A 22,942-nucleotide genomic window follows, 5' to 3' on the forward strand; every position below is an offset into this window, starting at 1 on the left:
GCCTCCATAACAATTGCTGTGGTCTAAAAGGGTCTTTCTGTTCTTTAAGATGTTCATGATGGTCTTAGAATTTTTGACTGTGGAATATGGAGTGTCTGATTACATACATTGAATCTCTTTGGTAAAACTTGTTACTATTGAAAGACCGAAGAAAGCAGTGTTGTTGATTTATAGAAAACATTTAATTCCATTAAAGTGTATGTTTGTCTGCTCAAAATGGTTCTTGTGAGCAGCCTGAGCAATTCTTCATGCGGTGTATTTCCTCTCTGTTAGTACTGGAATTCTATCCCAGTGTTTTCATCAGGATATGCAGCTGGTGCTTATGTTAACATTTCATGTGAGAGTAATGTATTGAATTGGTGTTTGTTGTTTGTGCAAAAGTTTTACATTTGCCCTCACTCAGCTCAGTGTTTAAGTCATTTGCTTTGAGCACAAGTTGAGCTCTAAGGCCCAGATTTTATCCCGGCTGTGTCATCAGATGGCGATGACTGGGAGCCCGCAGTAGCTGAGCATGTTGGCGTTGGTCGGTCAGGGGTAGGTGGCATGGGTATGCCGGCAGGGGTCGTTCATGTCTCAGGCGCCGTGTGACTCTTTGGGCACCTGGATGTTGCTTGGATGACATCAGTGAGGCTGTGCCCATCCTACAATTGGCGCGTGGCTGATCTACCCCTATCCCAGGTGGAACAAAGTTATTCAGTTCTGCCGCTTTGGGCTTCTCCTAAGAATTGGCTGGGGTCGAACCCAGGCCATACATCTGTGTTCAAGGCGAACGATAAGCCACTGTGCTACTCTGGTGACCCCATTCATGTGTCTTACTAAATTATATTCTTTGCTCTCCTGTAGGATTTATGGATTTGTGGAATGTGTTTGCATATGCACATAAAGTAAACTAGGTGCTTTCAGAATGAACACAGGATTTGTTTTCATTTTAACACTGACGGCACAGTTAACACTGGTTTTCATTTACTGTCAGTTTAAACCAAATGCCTGTTATTACTGGCAGAGGTATGGGTGTGATCATTTAGGACATGGACGCATTCAGGTGTCTGTGGCTTGTCAGTCATGAGCCTTTGGCTTGAAGCCTCAAGCCGCAACTCAGTGAAGACTACAAAAAGGACGCTGTTACAGTTCACAGTGACATGTGACTCCATGTGCTTAGAAGTCCTCAATCGGTCTCTCTGTGCGTCGGGGTACAAGAGATAAAAAGAACTTTAAAAAATGTGACGCTGGATTCAATGTTGTTGTTACTTGAAGAAATCGGACAAAACCTGAAACTGTGAGCCTAGATGCAGGGATTAGGCTATCCCTACTGGGTCTTTTAGGGTAGAATCTTCTCCCAGTGTCCATTGAGGAACAGCAGGTGAAAGGAGGGGAAGGTAAGGTGATGTAATCTAGTATCCTTTGTTCCCCTACAGGATGATGACCTGGAGGAAGGAGAGGTTAAGGATCCCATGGACAGGAAGATTCGTCCCCGTCCCATCTGCAGGTTCTTCATGAAAGGTAGGGCCTCCTAATACACCTGTCTGCACCGCACACCTGCAAAACCCTCAGCTGTCCCACGCTCACCTGAAAAACCCACAGCTGTACCACGCTCACCTGCAAAACCCACAGCTGTACCACGCTCACCTGCAAAACCCACAGCTGTACCACGCTCACCTGCAAAACCCACAGCTGTACCACGCTCACCTGCAAAACCCTCAGCTGTACCACGCTCACCTGCAAAACCCGCAGCTGTATCACACTAAGTTTAAACACCGCTCGGTTGCACTTGTGCATAGAAGGTAGTTTGTGCTTGAAACCTTCTATTCACAAAGTCTGTTAATATTATTGTATTATTTTTTTCAGACAGCAGGGGACACCATTTCACTGCATATTGCAGTTCTAGTTGTGGCGGGAAATGCCTCTTGAACCTTAAATAACCTTTCACGTTCAGTGCTGATATCTGTCGAGTCATTAAAATTTGGAACCCATTTCTCAAGCTTTGGAATTCTAGTTAATATCGTATACTTTTTCTGAGAAAACAGTGAACTTAGTCATCAGCGTCTTACAAACATGACGAACACTTATTTTTTCAAGTGTACCAGTGCTTTAGTTGTATTGCATTGTATTCCTTTGATGCTTTTGTTTAGTGTAACTGTAGATGTGTGTTTTTTGGGATTAGCAGATCGCTTCTGTCCTCTTTCTCCCTCTCATCTCGTTTTTGTGCCAACTCCCAGGTAACTGCACCTGGGGAATGAACTGCAGGTTTATCCACCCGGGTGTGAACGACAAGGGAAATTACTCCCTCATCAGCAAGCCCGACCCCTTCTCCCCAAATGGCGGGGCACCTGGAGGCCCCCACCCCCTCATGCCCTCCAACCCATGGGTACGCACCCCTGCCAGTGCCCGCTCCACTGCTCTCACTCGCACATGCGGCTCGATCTGTAACACACACACACACACACACACACACACACACTCTTACTGTTAAAACACACACTCTGTATATTCACACAAACACACACTCTCTTACTGCTGCATCTTCTGCTCACACACATACTCTTAAGAGTGTACATATGTTAGAAGTATTATTAGACGTCTCGCTGATACATCTCTAGTACAATCGCTAAGGGTTCACTGAACAGGATTTCCTGGACCAACACCGATATCTGACTGATATGCAGCACCACATCACCTGTCCTTCAGGTTAACCTGACAGTATACTGTAGCAGCTGTGTCATGGAGCTGGAGATTCCTGCTCTATAACAGCTGTAAATGCTGCACCTGTCTTACTGCCAACTCTTGAATCAAGCCATCATGCTCTCCAGACCAGACTGCTGCAATGCTCTTCTGTCTGGCCACCTGTCGGGTGCTGTGCGACCCCACCGGCTGATTCAAACCGCAGCTACTTGACCGTACAGCCAGCCAAAACACTGTCACGTCACACCTCTCATCTCTTTTGCCCTGGCTCTCTGTTATGGCTTGGATGAAATTTAAAACTGCCTAAAAAGCAGTAGCAAAAACTGGACCCCAATACATACAATCCATCATTACACCCCACACTTATGCCAGACCACTTTGCTCCGCTACATCTGGTTGCCAAGCGGTGCCTTCCTCACAGCGTCACTCTCACTCACATTCCGTTTCTACACTTGCCCCCAGGTGGTGGATTGAGCTTCCCGCAACTGTCAGAACAGCAGTCCATTTTCCGGCCCCCCGCTCAAAACCCACTTATTCAGACAACACCTGGGCTCTGAGCTCTGACCCCTCTCACTCGTCACATTGTGGTGAAAGCTCTTTGTCGTGACTTCAGAGCAGAAAAATAAAAGCCTGGTGGCACTTCAGGCTGGTCATAGGCCAAAGCTCAGTGGTAACCATGCTGAGGCAATAAAGACCTGTGGAGACACAAACCTGGTGGCTGGACATTAGGAGTAGTACTTTATATGCCCTATGGCAGCTCTTACTCCAGTTGTGGCATTGTCTCCCACAATGGCACTACATTTCAAGGATGGCGCTAATTATTCAGTATCTGAGCAGCTAGTTGCCTAACCCTATTACGAACACTTCTTGCGAGTTGCTCCGGATGAGAACTAAATTAATAAACGTAAATCTAATGTTTGCGTGGCTGAAACTGTTGCATATGATGCCAAGAGTGATAATTCAGGAAGCTGTTCTGTGTGCAAGTACAGTGATAACTTCCCAGTTAACTGTGCCCCATATTCTTTCAACAGCACAGTCACAGTGTTAGGGTGGTTAACAGAATATGCCCAAGAAAGATAGAGAATAAAGTATTTAGGGTTGAAATGAACGCATTGTACAATCTGTAACTCCACCTCCCTAGTTCTATTTATAATCAGTTAATTAAATTAGATCCTCTGACACTATAAGCAAGCAGATACCAAAACATAGATGCTTGGCGTAATATTCAAAATAAAAAATATAAGCTGACAAACCATATGCCTTGTATAGTTGACAAAAAATTGTGAACATGCTGGTTATTATCAGACTGGTTACTGTTAAAAATGAACTCAAAATCATGTTTAGCAGGTTACATATATCAATATTATCTATTATGATATTATCCAAAACTCAGTAAATGAAAAAGTGCACTCGGTGAATAAAGGCCCGTACAAAAAATAAATCCCACCGGATGTAAAGGATGTAAAGTGACTCAAAGACAAACGTTGAGCCTGACTTGAATCCGATTGCTATAACACAGCCGTAGGCCTGAACCGCCCCAACCTCAGCGTGTTTTGTGGAGTCCCGTCAGGTTCGGGTCAGAGTTGCAGGGCTTTACAGACACAGACACAGACACACACGCAGCTGTACCTTTTGGGTGCTACTCGTTAGCGTGTTTCTGCCTGTGTGCTCGTGTGTGTTGCAGCGGTTTGTTTTCTCCCACAGGGGGGACCAGCTGTGGAGGAGCTGCCCCCACCGCCCCCACCAGTGGAGCCCCCAGTGGAGAGCGCCTGGGAGAGGGGTCTCCGACATGCCAAAGAGGTATAGCTGTCCCTCTGCAAACACCCCCTGTTTAGATCCCAAATATCCCTGTGTGTTTGCAGCCATCATTTATATCCGTGAATTCATACCCATCAGCTGTACCTGTGCCTGTGTATTTACACCTTCACCTACATGTGTGGCTTTACCTTTGTGCCACAAGTCCCTGTCCTTTGTAGAATGTGGATGGGGTGAATGTGTTCCTGTTCACAGGTTTATTTCAGTGAAACACTTCCTGCTGAAGTGTCATAGCAGCTGTTTTGTTTAAAAGGTCAAATGGTCTTCATTTTGCCCTCTTGGGTTTTTTCGCTATTTACATTTTGGAATGCGTGACCTTTGAAAAGAGAATGACTCCCCTATCAGACAGATTTTGGTAGAGATTTGGCCCTGTATCAAGGTCATGAATGAAATGGAATGCAATTTCATAAAGAATACATCACTGTTGTGCAGTGTACGTGTGTGCTGAAGTGGAGCCAGTGGATTTGGTAGTGTTTAAGGTCTGGTGTTAGTGTGGGTATGTCTGTGATGTGGCTGTTTGGTGGCGGTGCCACCCTTTGGAGACCTCCTTATGGATGATGACTGAAACCTCCCACCCTCCCCCCCGCTCACAGGTGCTGAAGAAAGCCACCATACGCAAAGAGCAAGAACCCGACTTTGAGGAGAAACGGTTCAACGTGACCATCGGAGAGGACGAGCGTGAGTTTGACAAGGAGAACGACTTCTTCAGGGAACGTAACTACCGCATCACTCGAGAGATCAGAGACCCGGGGTGAGTGCAGCGGCCCCTGTACAGGGCAACTGATGTGTCCCGGCTTCACCTCCATACAGGGCAACTAATCTACCCAGTCTTGTCCCCATTGAGGGCAATTAATATACCCAGACTTACACCCACTCAGGGCAACTAATCAATCACAGTCTTGTCCCCATACAGGGCAACTAATCAATCACAGCCTTGTCCCCATACAGGGCAATTCATCTATCCCAGGACTGCACCAATACAGGGCAATTAATGTACCCCAGTCCTGGTGTCTATATAGGGATTAAATAATCAGCCCCAGTATCGATAATTACCCCATTATGGGCCCTTTTTTGAGCGCAGCCATAGTCGGCACAGTGAGTAACACGGTTGAGGCCATTCAGTTCTCAACTCACTCGGGTAATTTGAATTTGGACGTTTAGGGGGTTTCAGTGCCTTTTTTTTTACATTTGCAATCATTTGTGTAAAGGTGTGGTAAATCTAGGCATAGGGAAGACAAAAATAGAAGTAAAAAAAAAAATCTGCATTCAGATGTGTGATGTCCTTCCTTTCTGTCTCTCATCTACATGTACATGTGTGTGTGTCTTCCTTATGCACCGTGTGTGTGTGTGCGCGCGTGTGTGCGTGTGTGTGTGCGTGTGTGTGTTTTAGGGATGTATGTTCTCTTCCACGTGTCCCATTAGTAAACACCAAACTGAACAGAAGAGTTTTACTTCACAGCTGGCTGTGGGAACATAATCATGACAAAGTGTATATATGTGAACTTCGTGACAAAGTTCACTACTTGTTCCAATGACAGTACAGCTGGAATAATTTATCTGGGATGTGAGACAACATCCTGTGATCTGTGTTCAGCTGAACACCTCCGTCCTCTTCGGAATGCGATCATGCAAAGGTTGAAAAACACTCTTCACCGCCCCCCCACCCCCACCCCAGTTTTAAAGCATCTGGAACATACGTTGTATTTAAAATGCATGGTGTGCTCAAATCTGGGTGCTCAAACCACAGTTTTGTCTCCTCCAGATAATGCAGTTCATTTTAATTACATTGTTACAGTCATGTGTGTTTATGTATATGTGTTTATGTTCATGCTGTTATCCTTTTTCTTGCAGTAATGACCCCTACACAGACTCCTACTACGACTATGAGATGGAGGCCTTCTGGAGAGGAGGACAGTATGAGAACTTCAGAGTGCAGTACACAGAGACCCCGCTGCCCTATCACTACAACGTGAGTGCACACATACACACACATACACATGGTGAATGGCATTCAGTCATTTCATTCATTCAAATTATTCAGATTTATGGAAAGAAACAGGTTTTTTAAAAAAACCAGTGGATTTAAAAGATTGTGAATCTGTTCTGCAGTCTGCCGGGCCTTGAATGTGACTTGGAGAGCGTGTGTGTCTGGGGATGTCTGCGCGTGATGTGCGCGTGCGTGCGTGTGTGTGTGTTTCAGGAGCGCGAGCGGGAGCGTGACAGGCAGAGGGAGCGCGACCGGGAGCGGGAGAGGGAGCAGAGGGAGAGGGAGCGGCGTCAGCGCGAGCGAGAGAGGGAGAGGGAGAGGGAGCGCGAGAGGGAGCGGCAGAGGCGGAAGGAGGAGTGGGAGAGGGACCGCATGAAGAGGGAGGAGAAGGAAAGGCCCCGGGAGCGCCCCCCACGGGAGCCCCGCGAGAAGAAGGAGGAGAAGGACAAACCCAAGCCCAGGTCCCCCGCCGCCCCACCCCCCAGGTGAGTTAGAAACTCCACCCCGTCACCTGAGTTATTAACTCCTCCCCCCATTTGAGTTATTTATTTTCCGTCCCCAGGTGGAAAAAATGCCCCATTTCATATGCAGCAATATTTCAGGCCCGAGCAGGCAGGCGTTGGTGTGAAAGCAAAAATGTTTAGCATGCAGGTTATCACTTCTGTCTCCCACTGGCCTGTCAAAAGGCGTGATGGGACCTATAAATTAAAACTTCCTTTGCTGACTTTTTCCTTCCACCTTTGATTACTTGCTTGTGGAGCAATGCACTTAATAATGTCAAGCATGGCATCACTACATCTTCCCATAAGCCCCTGACAGAGCTGTTCTTTAGTTGCCGGTTGTACTTTTCTTGTTGCCTAGCAACTTCTCAAAGCAGAAGCAGATGAACAAATGCAGAAATGTGGAAGTATGGGGACCTTTATTTAACTTGCCACATTGATTTTTTTATTTTATTTTTTATTAATTCAGTTTTCAGGTTTCACTCTTCAGACTTAATGTTTCTTGTCATAGCGGGATGTGATGGGTAACCAGCTAGCTAACTAATTAGCTCCAAGACAAACGGCTGCAAAAATCCCCTTCACGAGGCATGGACTGACTTTGTTTCTTTGATTTGGAAAATAATGTTTGCCAGTTAGCTAGCAAGGTACTCTTGAAAGGGAGTTTTTCAGAAGGGTTTTGAAACAATAAAGTGCAACAGTAGAGGGTTACTGCGTTATCGTCAAGAGTGGCAAGAGAGATACTTCATTCCCTTGTGAGTAAGTGAAGTGGGAAACTAGGTGAAATCTCAGCTAGATTGTTGTACATTTGTCATTGTCATCTTGCAGTGAGAATGCCACGATTATCATCATAGGCACGATCAACATTATTAAGTTTAACCCATTTGTTTTTAAACAGTTTTCCTTGGTTTATTATTCTATGAGTTATTTCCTCCTTTACATAATTTCATTTACCCTTTCTTTCCAATTGCTAAAATTTGGTTCCAGAGGTTTTATACTGTTCAGTGTTCTGTGTAGAAATGTCATTCTCTGTAATAAGGTCAGGTGGAAGTATCCAAAAAACATGTTCTGCTTTTAAAAACAATAGCTTTTCAATAGGCATTAGACAGTGCCTTCTTGTCACGATACAATGCGTATAATACGATAATTTTGTTTTGTGAGCTATCACAAAACTATATTCCCCTGAGAAATAATGGTGAGAAGAAAGCAGAAATATAATACTATTGAACAAGGTTTCTTTTTTCTTTCATTTCTTTAGGTATCACACCCATAGCCATGTCAATTTTCATGATGTGCCAGTGGTTTGAGTGCCATATTGCTTTCATAAAATGGATCCATAATTGGCTGAACTCTACTTAGCGACATAAAGAAGAGAGACCGAAAGTCAAAATTTGTAACATTTACATGAAACCACCAATGAAGTAGTACCTAGTTTAATAAGACACTTGTAGCAATTTCAAATATTATTTATGACATTTCAAAAAAATTCTTTCCAGAATCTTCTTACAACTTGAATATGTGAGTTAGGTGTTACCTCCTCACAATTTATCCAGCATTTAAGCATCATTTCCATCATTCCCATCATGCACTGCATTTTGATTGTGATACAGGTGTCATGAAGTAATGCATCTAGATTTTCCAGACATATTCTTACCAGTGTGAGGAATTGGTTGCCATAAATACATTAATGAAATTATTTTTCTTTTTTTGGAATGCAGATTCTTAGTACTTCCTCCTGTCTGTTTTTTTGTCCTGGTGTTTTCCTCTCAGTGGTCACAATAAAGAATTTTATGTCCCTAATAATATTTCCCACAATATTGTTTACATTAAATTTACCGTCAGATTTAATCAGGCGAAACAAAAGGAGGGGGAGACCCTGCAGTATTTTACTCCTGATTTAACTTTTTATTAGGTTACATGTTACATGTAGGCTTGCAATTTTGTAAGTTTGGAAAACCATAACTTTTGGATATATCGTCAAAGGAATTCAACCCTCTTCATTGCACATTTGATAAAATCCAATTCTGTGATTCCCAGTCCAGGTCCTGGGACCCGCTGTGTGTGCTAGTTTTAATACATAAATACATATAAATACATAAATACACATGTACATATATACGTATATTCATTTATATTTCTGTTTAGTTTTACATTTTTGTGAATATTTGCCCTTTGAACAAATCTGGTACAGCTGTACAAATTATAAGTATTCAGTTTCAGTAGTCAGTTTCTTGTTATAGGTCACATTGAACAGAGTGATTAAGATTACTTGTTCATAATACTGATTCGTTTAAGGGACTCAAATGAGCGGAAATAGGAATTATCTGGCATGCAAATTTCCAACAACCAATAGCAGAGAACTGACAACAGACGAAAGTCAAGTAGAGATGAGTACTGATTTAACAGGCCATGTAAATTTAATAAATTGAGAGCACAGATAGAATAAAAACCAGTATACACAGAGGGTCTCTAGAACTCGGAACTGTTGATATAATTAATCCTTTCTTTGCTGCGCTCTCTGTGCAAACACCACTTGTTATAGTTTGAAGTCGGAGCCTTGGTAATTTCCCTAAAAACTATAGATTCATCTCTCATGTTTTCACTTTTACAAGTCTTTCCCAAATGTATTGCTACTACAACAGTTGTTTTATATTCTTAGAATCAGTATTTTTATTCTCAGTAAAAGGAAATAATGCCTTTGCTTTTTGGGTAACTTCCATCTTTATTTAGCTGTTGATTTTCTTCACTCATTCATGTCAAAATAGGTCTTATCTCGGTTGCACAGTAATAATTTAACACATTTGGAATGGCTACTCCACCCATTTCTTTGGACTTTTTTCAGTATTGGACCTATTTCAGTAGTATCAGGGGTTTTTTGCATCCCGTATTGGTCATGAGGTTTTGTATCTACATCCAGTTGGGATATAGGCCTGTGTGAGACATATCCAGCTCTATCGTTGACTTTGTTCTGAGTTGCAGTAATGATAGAGGGATCTATGGTGCAGCCTGTGCTTCTTTACCTAATACCTATTTAAAACCTCTTTGAGATTGTGTGTGGACCTTCCCCACTGATTTGTAAGATGAAAAATTAGCTTCTGCTCAAGTGATTATCTCTTGTTCCTTTTTAAGTAGGTGTGTCCTTTGCTGGAATAGTGTCCCTTAAGTTTCTGTATTATTTTCTTCCTATTTGTTGTGGAATTTATATTCTCTCCATCTGTCTCCCCAATGCATAGTTTTTCTTGTAATGAGGGCATGTTTCATCATCTTAAACATCCCCAATAATTTCACAATAGTGTAAAACCTGATCTCGCAAGGCAAAACAATCTGACATAGATATATCACCTCCATGTGCCAGGGTAGCACTTGTTAGCATTCCATTTGTTTTCTAACCTCTTCCATGAAAATTAGTAATAAAATAAACAAGACCAGCATATAGACAAGTGTTGGCCAGAGCAATGCATGTTTCGTCCCCCCTCGTCCTTTGTCCACTTGTAATATATTGTAATATATAATATACTGTGATATATATATTTTTTTTTAACGAGCAGCCTAAATAACAAAACTCTACAAGAGACCGCTGGTTGATATGAAGTCCTATTTTAATTGGTCATTTGATCTCAAATTATTATATTAATTCAGGTAGTTTGTAGTTACGGTTGTACAGACCAGAAAGGTGATTTTGTTAAAGTCTGTCTCTGGTTTATTCGACTGAGACAGATACATTTGTACGCTGATATATTGATAAACGTCACATACGTTTAATAGTATTTATAGCTTGTGCTAATATGTAATACCTGTCCATAAACGGGCTGCTTCAAGAAAGAGAAAGTAGGAGAGAGAAAAGAAAAAAACGACGACGAAACCAGCACTAGCAGCTTAATTTAAAGGGACATTAAATAGTTTTAAATTGTTTTGTCCTTCCTTTTTACACATTATTATACTTATATCCATGCCAATATTTGTACAAATGTATTTGGTATTTACAAAAATACTAAAAGGGTCCTTAATAAACTGCACATTTGTGTGCTTACAAACCTGTTGCCTCTTTCACACACATACAAGGGCATGCACAAACCCCATCAACCATGTGACCTACATTATCACATGGTGTGAGTTAATCAGCTTCACAGCCCCAGCAAGCTTTGTTTCAGCCAACTTCCTTTTCACAAAACAAATCTAGTCAGATAATATGGAAAAGCTCATCACGATGTTGACAAAGTGAAATAAAAAAGAAATGGAACAAAGCCAGGAACAAGTGCAATTAAAAGAAAGCAACTCGGCCCACCCAAGGAAGGGCTACGTGTTTCCTCAACAGTATCCCCCAGCTCATGCACCCTTATTCAAACTGCTGTCCTGACAGAGCTTAATAATAATAGCAACATTGGTTGGTTACCGACCGCGAAAGTAATTAAACAGTTGAGTCAAACATCTCCTCTTAGTCTGACTTATGTCACTGTCAAATCAAAAGTGGAATTTAACAGTCAGTTCAAGATGGTTGTCTTTAGGGAAGCTCATTATAGACCCAAAAAATTTACATGGTCATTTCAAAACAGTGTGTTCTCTAATCCTATCTCAACAAAATCCATTGGTTGATTGTTTCAATTCCCTAAAAGGATGCAGAAATGGCACACTGTTATATCGAGTTTGTTGTGGTCCCTTCTTGGCACCCCATCTGCAGCTGTCACTGATACTGGCTTGCATACTCCAAGGCAGGGCCTTCACTTTTTCCTCTGGGTCATCCCAGTGCTCCCCTGCATTTGATAACTCCAAAACCGTCTCTGTTTCTTGTCAATTATGTGAGATGACAATGCCATCGTCTCACATTCAGCCGTTGACTTTTTGCCTATGCCAATTTTAGGACCAGTATAGTCTAGTGTCTTTGTGTAGTAAGCTAACAGTGATGAACCTGTCTGTGTGGGTTCACCAGCAAGAGAGCATTGTGTGTGTCCATGCTGTTGTTTAAATGGACTTGAAGGATTTCTATCTTTTTTTCCAACCAAGAGAATTTCCTCAAAGGCCACCATGCCACTCATTGTCCCCTTTAACACTGTCGACGTGAATCTTGTCTTGGCAAAACTTATTTTTGAGGTGCTCAGTTTCAATGGCCAGTTTAATTCCATGATGCGGGAAAAAACTAGGACTTAAGGGAATCTGGGGTTTATCACGGAATTTGATAAATTGAAGAATCACCGTGAAATTCCATCTGGGAAATGACATTAACATGTTGCAAATTGCGAATGCCCTGACAAAGCCATCTCTGCCCCGCATTAGTAACTTAAGTCATGTGTAAAGAATCTCCAAAGGAACCAGTGAAGAAACTCAGAAATGCCACTCTGTTGGCAAGTTTCAGGGCAGAGTAGTGTCCATGTTTTGTTTATGATCATTTAAAGTTACATTTTTAATACTGCAGTTCATTATAATACACAACAATGTTATTTCATTTTTGTTCAAAATTTCGTTTCATTGTTAATATTGTTCTTTTCTAACTTCAGGCACTTTAATGAAAAAGTAACAGTCTAAGTAAAAATGCTGTATGTTCTTTCTATTCTTTACATTTACATTTATTTTACATTTACATTTATTTATTTAGCAGACGCTTTTATCCAAAGCGACTTACAAAAGTGCATACAGCAAGTATAGCGACAGTACGGGGACAGGATGTGTACAGTTCCACAATGAGACTGTTCTCAGCTGAGAGCAGCATCTGTTTGAGGACACAGTACTATTAGATTTGTACAATTACAGCCTATAGGGCAACTAATACGATACACTTTCAAACGACGGACTTCGACAACTTCAAACGGCGCAATGAGCGTCAGGGTAAAGGCGGCAACAAGAGACAATTTAAAAGCACAATTTAAAAAGCACAGCAATTTACGACAGCACTGATGGGCGGGGGGGCAGCAATTGTGTGCTGGGTCAGTCCAGGTAGAGTCTGAAGAGGTGCGTCTTCAGGCCCCGTCTGAAGGACTGGGGTGAAGAAGCTGTCCGTAGCGAGACCGGGAGTTCGTTCCACCACTGGGGAGCGATGTAGGTGAAACGCCGATGTTTGGCAGAACGAGCACCTCCTGCCTTGACCATTCTTTAGAAAAAAAAATAAATTCTGGATAGTTTTACAATGAAAGTAGAAAACTGAGAAAACAGAATTCAAAATCTAAAATAAAATTCAAAATAATTACAGATTTCATTTGGCCCTAAATTTCCTTTCCTGACCCTTTCTTTAGTATTTTCAGTTCATCAATTCGTTGTTATTTCATCTTCAGCTCTATCAGTTCATCTCTTGCCTGCTTCTTAAATCTCCCCTTCCTAACACTGTGTTAAAGACTAATAGTTGTAGTTGTACAGCTTACTATAAAATGGTTGTAATGGTGGTTTAAGCACAGAAGATGAAAACCTGGTGGCACTTGAAGCTCTGAGAGGCCTGAGAGCTGTGTGGTTAACACCTGCAGATAGAAACTGGAGGATATACAATCTTGGTGACTGGAAATGAGCTGTAATAGTTTACATTTGTATGCCCTATGACAGCACTGATTCCCTCTGTGGCAAAGCTTTCCACAATGGTGCTTTATTTCAAGGATGGCACTAATGATTCAGCCACTCAATCTCTGTGGCTGTTTGCTTCATTCTATCGAATGCACTTGTTTCAAATCACTCTGGATAATAGCACCTGCCAAATGAATTAAATGTAAATGTAGTTGGCACAGTTTCCACGTTCTGCCACCCTTGCTTGGGAGAGGGAGGGCTACACTTCGGAATAACTAATTTTTGCTTTTGGTTGTCTTTGATACATTATGTCATCATTAAGTCACCAGGGGTTTTGTTACCTGAGTGTTTATCTAATAAGAGTGACGATATCTTTGTTCAGTGAGTGAGCAAGGAAGTTAATACGTGAGTGTTGCCTGATACTAAACGCATTGGCTTACAATTAACAGGATTGCTGTTGAATCATGTTGTTGCATGTTGTTTGATGTTTCACGTTGCTAAGCAGTGTAAACTGAATTTCTTGCAAGTACTGGTCAGCGACTCCGCTGAATGTGTGTTGTATGCTGTGTCTTCAATAACCTGCAAATGAGTATAGGTAGTGTAATGTATCCAGCTCCCAGCCAGTTACCGCACAGATAGACATGCCACACCTTCAGTAATCAGCCAGTGACATGGGACGTGTGTGATGCTTTCAGTAATGAACCGGTTCCTGAGGGGCCAATGCCTTCAGCAGCCAGTCAACGACTGTAGGCGCAAATTAGTGACTGCTACGCTGAATTGACTTGCATGGCCAGTTCCTGAATAACAGAAAATTCCCAGGCTTGGGGCAGGATTTAAATTTCCTTCTGCAGTTCCTTCTTCCGGATGGTACCAGCGGTGCCTGACCAGGGCAACTTGCTGTGATCAGCCGGGACTCGTGCCAGGCTCTGTTTTAAATAGTTTTAAATGGTTTCGGGCCTACAGTAGGAGAGGGAGTGGCGTTAAAAGGCGTCGGCCACACAAGTGAATTCAGTTGGAGCTTTGTGTGTAGGAGTGTGTCAAACTGTAAGCACACTGTTGGCTGTCACTGAGCTGCAGTTATTTAAACTTCATTTCCGCACCTAGAAACCCAGGAAGTAGGCTTGGCATCAGCACGCTTCCTGGCAGTTGAATTGAAGTGCATAGAGGAGCTGGTCGTGTGTGTGTGTGTGTGTGTGTCTGTCTTTAAAGAAACGTATGTTTGTGCACGCGCACCTGTTTGCGTGGGTGGTTGAGTGTGTTTTCACATGTGCCTGTAATGTGCATGCTCAACTGCATAGTATGTGCGTGTCTAATTTAGCAACTTAGTTGGTGTGTTGTCCAGCAGGTAGCGGCAGTGAAAAGGCTGCAGTCAGCATGTGATGTAGATCTGTGCTGTGTGCTGCCCTCCCACACATACGCATGCACACACACCTGTCACATGATGATGAAACTGGAATTTTGGTTTTGTTATTGTTTATGAAGGGTGAACACAGGGAAGTCTCTGTAGTGGTACTTTCTCATTAGGGTTTACAGATGAGGCGGCTGAGGGGAAGTACCAGAGCACTGGAATGTATTCAAGGATGATGCAAAGTGTGTGCTGTGACACCACCATCCCCACACCCCCTCCACTCCTCTCTCTCACACACACACACACACACACACACACACACACACACACACACACACACCCCTCCCCCTCCAGAGTTATCGTGACAGATCAGGTGACCCATATGGGAAACACCCATTGCTAACACAAAGGGAAGCCTGCGAGATCTCCCACACACTGGAAAACACTTTTAGAATCACACCATTAACACATGCCACACACCAAACAAAATCGGGCAAATGTGGTCAGTTTATTTCTACTATCGATACCTCGCGGGCAGCTGCTAATATTAGCCTGTTATGTGCAACAGATGGCTGGTTATGCCAGTCATATTATAAAGGTCAGTGAATCAGTATTGAAACTGTGAAGCACTGATCTGGGAAAAAAAACTGACACGTTTGTCCGCTGCATGACTGAGAGTCAAAAATAAAACAGCTCATTTGTACCCAGTCCTGATCTGCAGGGGGAGGAGCTTGGCAGTTGCCTCCCACCAGGGCTGTTGCCAGTGGTGTCTCCTGAGAGGAGATATGGAGATGAGGCATTTTACAATGTTTGTGCATATTGTGGAAGGAGCTGGAAGCCGGAATTGCATCACCATTGTGACTCACCAGTTTCCCCATCCCTCCCCACTTTGACGTCACTCTTACACTTGAAACTTATGGCAACACGAAATGCAAATAAACCAGTTTCAGTAATAACCTTGCATTGTAGAGCCATTCTAATCAAGGCTTTACATACAGATAAGTAATAGATTGAGTGCATTGTACAAAAGTGCCCATTGCTTTGATGATAGTGAAGAAATTCTTCACACTCACCAGCTTTAATCATAATACCGTGCTTGACACAATCTTATTACTGCCAATGTAGAAGGAAGTATGTCCATCACATTAAGCTCAACTTTCATTTGGTGAGCAAATTCTTTCTTAATTAACTTTCCATCTAACTGTATCCCTCACTCCATATTTGTTTAAAGGTGGCAAAATTCCAATTATCATGGACTTTGAAAGTGAGCAGGAGGAAAAATACCCAAAAGCAGTATATCACATTGTTGTTGTCCAGCATCACACAAATATTAATGGAGTGTATCGTGTAGCACTTTGCTGTGCATTTTATATCTGTTTGATACACATATCATATGAAATCAGGAACAGCTGTTGTAACTGAATAGGACCAGTGCAAGAATGAATAAACCAGCTTCCTTTTTTCATTTTTTTCCCCACCACTCACTGAGTGAGGGCGGTGCACTGCTCCTTTTTTTTTTTTAAGGAACTGAGGAACTTTCTGGAACCAGAAAGTTGTAGGCTTGAAACCTGGGTAAGGCATGGCTGTTGCACACTGTAAGCAAGGCACTCCGCTAGCATTACCTCACTGAGAATCCAGCTGTGTAATTGGGTGAGGTGGTACATGAACATGCCAACCCTGAGTACGCTTCAGATCGTCCACAGAACTGCAAAGGGCCACATGGATGTTTGATGTCAACAGGGATGATGACCAGTTTGTGCCGTCCGCGGGCAGGCGGTGCTTATTGTACTGCGTGTAGCTCAGGGGATAGAGGACCTCAGGGCAACAACAGTAGGAAGAGCAACGTTTTCTACCTAACGTATGTGCAAGGGAAGGTTCCAGCACATACACACTAATGTATTTGTGGTTGGTTTTTGCACTTTAACCACCTGGTAGCTCGGAGCTACATTAGCTGTGAGAACTTGACAAATTCCAATTCTTTAATATGCCATCCGTGGTTAAATATTACTGTCTAGGCATTTTTTGCTCATTGACAACAGCATTCGATGGGACAGTTTTAAAGCTGCAAAATCAAACCACCTTCTCGTTTTTATATGTGCGGCTGTGATGCACAATGGTCATAACAGCTTTTGACCTCCAGGAAGTCCTTTTAAAGTACTTTGTTTGCAATTGCAATTCTTTGGCTTGACAGTATGGACTTTTAGCTCTAAAACATCAAAACCTCTTCTCTCTTCCAGTCAGGGATCATGATATCAGATCTGTTAGAGCAAATTAAAGAGGGCCAAACTGGTCAGATTCGCCCCCTGCATATGTCTTGAATGTGTATTCATTCACATCCTTAATTCAGGTAGATCATTTCTTTCAGTTTGTCCACATTTCCATTCAGTGTGGCATGTATCCTGTGAAGGAACCCTGACAGGGCTTGGAGGTTTGCACCCACAGGTAGAGGCGTAGGCCGGGATGATGCAAGGCTGATGCATTTGAAAGCAATGTTAGCAGCGGAGTCAGTCTGCTGTGAGACTGTGAGTCTAAAATAACACAGAGAGGATTTATACCTTGCTCTATAGCGGGGGAGGAGTCAGAGTCTGGGATTATGCCTGGAGCGCTGCCAAAATAAAACTAGATATTGCCTCCCTAGACAATAATTCATGCGTACACATTGTTGTGCCAAGCAAGAGGCTGGGAATTATGTCACCTTCACTGTAACAGGTGTAAAAGCTTTTCGGCTATTGGCTCAGTGAGCTGACTGAGTACATAGAGTACATTGTACATTGCACTTTGTACATACCAGTTTTACACACCATTGCTGTTTATTTATGCTTGCTATTTATATATGCTTTTTGCACTTCTGGTTAGATGCTAACTGTATTTCATTGGCTCTGTACCTGTACACTGCACAATGACAATAAAGTTGAATCTAATCAAATCTAATCTAGAGGTCCATGCCCTCCTGCTAATAAAAATAAACCAAAACTGACATGATTTCCTTGACCACAAAATCACCCTGACCACAGTTTGAGCTCAGCAGGTTGAATGAGCTGTTACACTATTACAAGACCTGCACTTTCCATAAATAATATCTGGAGTCCCCGGCTCGGTCTTAAGAGGCTGCCAGAGGAGAGCTCACCTGGCACCTGACACCAGAATTTGAGCAATTAACTGTTGTGTACGCATAGAGCTGTCAGCAGCTTGACGTTAAACAAACTTTGCATTCAGAAGTTGCTCTCTTTTATTCTGATGCCAGTAAAACAGTGATATCTAATTGGAATGACACAGAGATTAGGTATCTTGTGTCAGGTATTTGGAGGCAAATTTCCTCTGCCATTTCTCGTTTCTGTTGCCACAGGTGTTTGAGGGCTTTGCTACTTTGCGGACACAGAGCTCTGTCAAGCTCTGGGAAAACCACAAGTTTGCAAAGCACTCGGACACCTGTGGCAAAAGGTGTCCGAGTGGTTTCCCTGAGCTCTGTTGAGCTCAGAGAATACCACATTTTGCAAAAAAGCAGTTGGGAGTTGTTGGATAGTTCCAGGTGATGATGCAAGCCTGTTTATTACACAGCCGCTTTAGGCGCCAAGCCAGTCTGCTGTGCAAATGAGAGTCTAAAATAAGACAGAGAGGGTTTATACCCGGCCTGTAGGAGGGGGAGGAGTCGCAGTCTTTCATCATGCAAGGAGTGTTGCTGCTAACAGCGAGCGGCGAGGTTACAGTGTCCACAGGAATGCGGACATGTAGTATCAAAGTGCGCGGTGCTCAGTGCACTTCCGCAGTGCGTGTCCGCATTCTTGCGGAGGGTGGGAGGCGGAGTGCACAGGAGCAAACTTTCTGTGAAAGCAGTTCCTTCTGGGGGTTGTGTGCACTGACTGGCATTGGACACAGACAGTTCCAGTGGGGGCAGCAGTGCCAGATGGCAGGAAAATTCAGGACGTTTTTCACCTGCCGCAAAATGAAGTCTGTCTCTCAGGGAAATTTAGGATCTCAGCATCATTTCCCTTGACTTGCCAGCAGAAGTTCACACGTTATGTTACTATCTATATATTACTATAGTAATACTATTATATTACTATTCTGTCTGAAAACTGTTTTCAGGCCGTCTCATTGAAGGACTTCTTAATAAGCCCCTCTCAGTTAATATGTACTCTGGGTGAATGAGAACAGTGCATTGATTTCCCTTGTTCCATTTCTGAGACTAGAGACTTCTTTGATGAGATGAATTTGTGTGAACTTAATCCTAAGCACACAATCATCAGCTTCATTGTACATGAATCTGCCAAAGCTAACATTACAGTAACGCTGAACCAACATAACATTTGGATATTTCATTCATAAGACAGCAAAGGTGTTATGCCATTTTATGTCGTGTTTACTTGGCAGCATTGCGGTACAGTCCTAAAATGCAAACCGGGAAATGAGCAGGAAGTTAGTCTCTGCCAGAAACATCAAAGATGAATCGTTCAGGTGAGCTCTTGTTTCCCATGGCCTCATTCAGGTGCAGGTAGTTGAGCATATGGAGCTATCTTACGGTTGTTGTAACTAGCAGGGCCCCGCCTTTGTTGAGCTTCTTTAAATGTACAGCATCAAGGTAACAGCGCTCAAGTGTATTGAAAAGGAAACTTTTTTCCCTTTTTTTAATGGGCTTTATTGGCATTCTCAACCAATTGTGTGGAAGCAGGCTGGGCGGAGCTTGTGGGCTCTGCCATTGAATACAGAACAAAGGAGAAGGTGAGAAATACCCTGCCTTTTCTCTCATTTCTGTGCTTGTTTCCTTTTTTGTGGTTCTCTGAAGAGGAAGTTTGCACAAAACTGTAATCTAATTAAAAAAAAAATAGGCCAGCCAGCTGCTGTGATTGTCCCCAGTGTTCAGGGTACGTGGCCGTCTGTTTGCATTGTGTCATGACTGTGGAATTTTTTTTTCACCCGTGACATCACCCCTTGTACACATGCAGAACCTCATTTTTCAAGGTTGGTAGATTCAAACTGGAAAAACAGGCCTCAGACAAGTTACTCATTATGACTTCATAGTTCTGTCAGGCAAATTCTTTCTTGTTATTATTACATTGTGTTCTTGATTAATGAGCAACAGGCCAGTGCTGCAGAAATTCCCACGCTGCACTGAAGCGGGTAAAATTGACCAAGGGGCAGAAGGTATGCTCTGAGACTAGGGGGCAAAAGGTGAAGAAGTGTCATTCTGTGGACTCACAGTCCTCCACCCTGAGGCCCACACTCACAAACACCTCTTCCTTGAGGTCTAGTCGTACACTCCTCCACCATGAGGCTCATACTCACACAGTCTTCTGCCATTAGGCTAAGTCGTACCCTCCTTGCACCTGAGGATCGCTCCCATACTCCTTTACTTTGGGGCCCAGTCATACAGTCCCCCACACAGAGGCTTCCTCTTAATACTCCTCTACCCTCAGGCCCCCACCTACACAGTCCTTTACCATGAGACTCGGTTGCGAACTCCACCCCGAGGCCCGCACTCGCGCAGTCCTCCGCTCTGAGGCCCAGTCATATGCTCCTACAGTCCAAGGCACATACACACTCCTCCACTCTGAGCTCCCCTGTCTCACAGCCCTTCGCCGTGAGGCCCAGCTGTGCACTCCTGAACTCCTGAGGCGTTTTCACTCTTAAATCAGCCCTTCACCCTGACAAGCCGATGAGTGGCGGTCACAGTTTGCTGTAACCAGTGCTGTGAAGCCCTTACTGTCACCATGTGACTTCTGTCACCACAGATCTCCCCCAGAATCACATGGAGCCATGTGACTCTGGTCAGATGACTCTGGCCAAACTTTGGATCTGCAGACACATAAGGCCCACGGCCCTCCCTCAGACCTCTTACCCTGGCACGTGAACTTTGCAGTCAGGAAAAAAAAAAACTGTGGAAAGCTCTCTGTCACATCCAGTGGATTTTCCGTCCTGGTGAAAACTGGTCTTCTGTGTACTGCTTGACTGCAGAATCAAGGCTGTGATAAGCACTGCACACCCTGCTCAGTAATTTTAAGGTGTGACATCAAGATCCAGCTGGTTGTGTGAAGGTAGGACGGTGGGGAGAGATGGTCTGGGAATATCCCATCTCATCTCTCCTTCATCCTTTTGTAAACATTTGTGATGTTTGTGGCTAATAACAGAAGGCTGAGCGTTCAGATGGTCTTTCCCAGTAGGAAGTAAAGCCTGTGCCAAACGTGTCTATGTATCTACACTGGCTCTTGTCCCAGTGTCTGTCTGTCTGTCTGTGCATTTTCATGTGCCCTGTGTCACCCCCTTCTCATCCCAGTAGTTCCACTTAAATAGATTTTGCATCTGCCACGTCCTCATACGTGATGGAGAGGAGGATGAGGGATGAAATTAGGACCATCCTGGGCAACCCCTCCCATCCCCTCTATGATGAGCTGTGGCAGATGGGGAGCACCTTCAGCCACAGGCTCATCTTCCCCAAGCGCAAGATGCAGCGATTTAGGCGCTCGTTTGTGCCGACAGCCATCAGGCTGTACAACAGAGCCTGAGACCCCCAGCCACCCCCCCCCGCCTATCATGCCATTTTGCACTACATGTACATTTGGGCACTGTAAATACCTGAACCTGTTTTGCTTGTTTGTTGTTTTTTTATTTATTTTTATCATTCGTTGTATTTTTATCTATGCTTCTTCGCCTGTCTTTCTGCTGCTGCTAACACCAACATTTCCCCGCCTGGAGAACAATAGTGTTGTCTTGTCTTATCTTTCACCTTCGTCCTCTTGCATTGGAGGGCAAGAAGTTATGGAAAGGCCCACAAAGTTAGTGTGTATTACTATGAATCATTTGAAGCAACTTGCCTCAGATTTCAGCAGTTTAGTCAGTTCATTCCGTTTTTTTCTTCTGGTCATAAGGTACCTTGCAGATGAAAAAGGTCCAATGAAAAAAATCCATCATTAGTTAAGCTGTTTGCAGTTGTTCAATTACCATTTCTTTCATTGTCTTCAAGGGTACAATGTTGATGATGTTAAAGAGTCTGTGGAAATGTGGAATTTGATTGGGTGATATGTGATTGACACGGCAGTGTTCAACCTCTTCGCTTCCGCAGGCCAATGGAGCCCCCTCCCCAGAAGGAGCTGGGCTCGCTGCTCAAGCGTCCAGATGAGTGGCGGGACCCCTGGCGCCGGTCCAAGTCCCCCAGGAGACGTGCGGGTATGACGGGGTCCCCCCCACGCGGGCGCAGGCGACACCGCCCCTCGGGGTCCTCAGTCTCTCTCTCCAACTCCTCCAGGTGCCCAATGCCCTTGTTGACTCTTCTGCATTGTATCGATAAAACATTAGCCTCTCTCCTGCATTTATTTACATCCCTGAATGAATTAGCCTCACCCTGGTCTTCGTTAACCTCTGGGCTGCATTCATAAAGCAGAAGCCGCAGTCTGGCTCTGGGTTGACTGTGGTCTGTGATCTGCAGGTCTTCTTCCCGCTCGTCGTCGTACTCGGGCTCAGGTTCGTCTCAGTCTCGGTCTCGCTCCTCCTCCTTCAGCTCCTACTCCAGCCACTCTTCTCATCACAGCTCTCTCAGTGGCAGCCGCTCCAGGTGAGACACGCCCTCAACCGACATATTCGCATCTGACTCCTCCCCCTATACACTTAACCCCTGACTGTATACGTCCGGATTCTCTTCCCTCCACACACCTGATTGCTCTCCCTTGACATCTTAACTCTCCTAAATCTGATTCTCGCCAGCCCCACCCGGTGCCTGATCTTGCCTCCCTTTTCCTGATTGGCGGTAGAGACAGCTGCTTGGGGATGTGGCTTATCAGTCTCTCCTCTTGCAGGTCCAGGTCTTTCTCCTCATCCCGTTCTCCCTCCCCCACCCCCCTCTCTCAGAGGAACTCCTCCAAGACTAAAGCAGAGCCACCACCTGCTCCAGCCAAAGGGTACGTAACTACACGCATACTACACAAGCACTGCTCCTATTCTACACACCCTATTGATACAAACTGCACATTCACTACACAAACACATTTTCTCTTTCTCTCTCTCGCTCTCTCGCACGCACGCACTCTCCACAGCCATATACACACGCTATATGCACACACAAATTACACACTCATTTGTTCACAATAGACTCATCTTAAACCTACCACACCCCAATGACTTTAACTTGTGATTTAGGCAGCA

The 22,942-nt window shown here is 43.8% G+C and overlaps 1 protein-coding gene across 1 annotated transcript in view; it reads left to right on the plus strand.

Annotated features, from left to right (window-relative positions):
- zc3h18 (zinc finger CCCH-type containing 18) overlaps window positions 1-22,942 on the plus strand; it is a 35,818-nt gene that overhangs the window by 4,007 nt on the left and 8,869 nt on the right. The window contains exons 3-11 of the mRNA XM_036544442.1: window positions 1,416-1,500; window positions 2,217-2,365; window positions 4,384-4,479; window positions 5,088-5,245; window positions 6,346-6,463; window positions 6,695-6,966; window positions 21,867-22,049; window positions 22,230-22,355; window positions 22,597-22,698. Coding sequence (XP_036400335.1) covers window positions 1,416-1,500; window positions 2,217-2,365; window positions 4,384-4,479; window positions 5,088-5,245; window positions 6,346-6,463; window positions 6,695-6,966; window positions 21,867-22,049; window positions 22,230-22,355; window positions 22,597-22,698 — 1,289 coding nt within the window. The remainder of the gene's footprint in view (window positions 1-1,415; window positions 1,501-2,216; window positions 2,366-4,383; window positions 4,480-5,087; window positions 5,246-6,345; window positions 6,464-6,694; window positions 6,967-21,866; window positions 22,050-22,229; window positions 22,356-22,596; window positions 22,699-22,942) is intronic.

This window comes from Megalops cyprinoides, chromosome 13, assembly GCF_013368585.1.
Source record: "Megalops cyprinoides isolate fMegCyp1 chromosome 13, fMegCyp1.pri, whole genome shotgun sequence".
Taxonomy (NCBI): Eukaryota; Metazoa; Chordata; class Actinopteri; order Elopiformes; family Megalopidae; genus Megalops; species Megalops cyprinoides.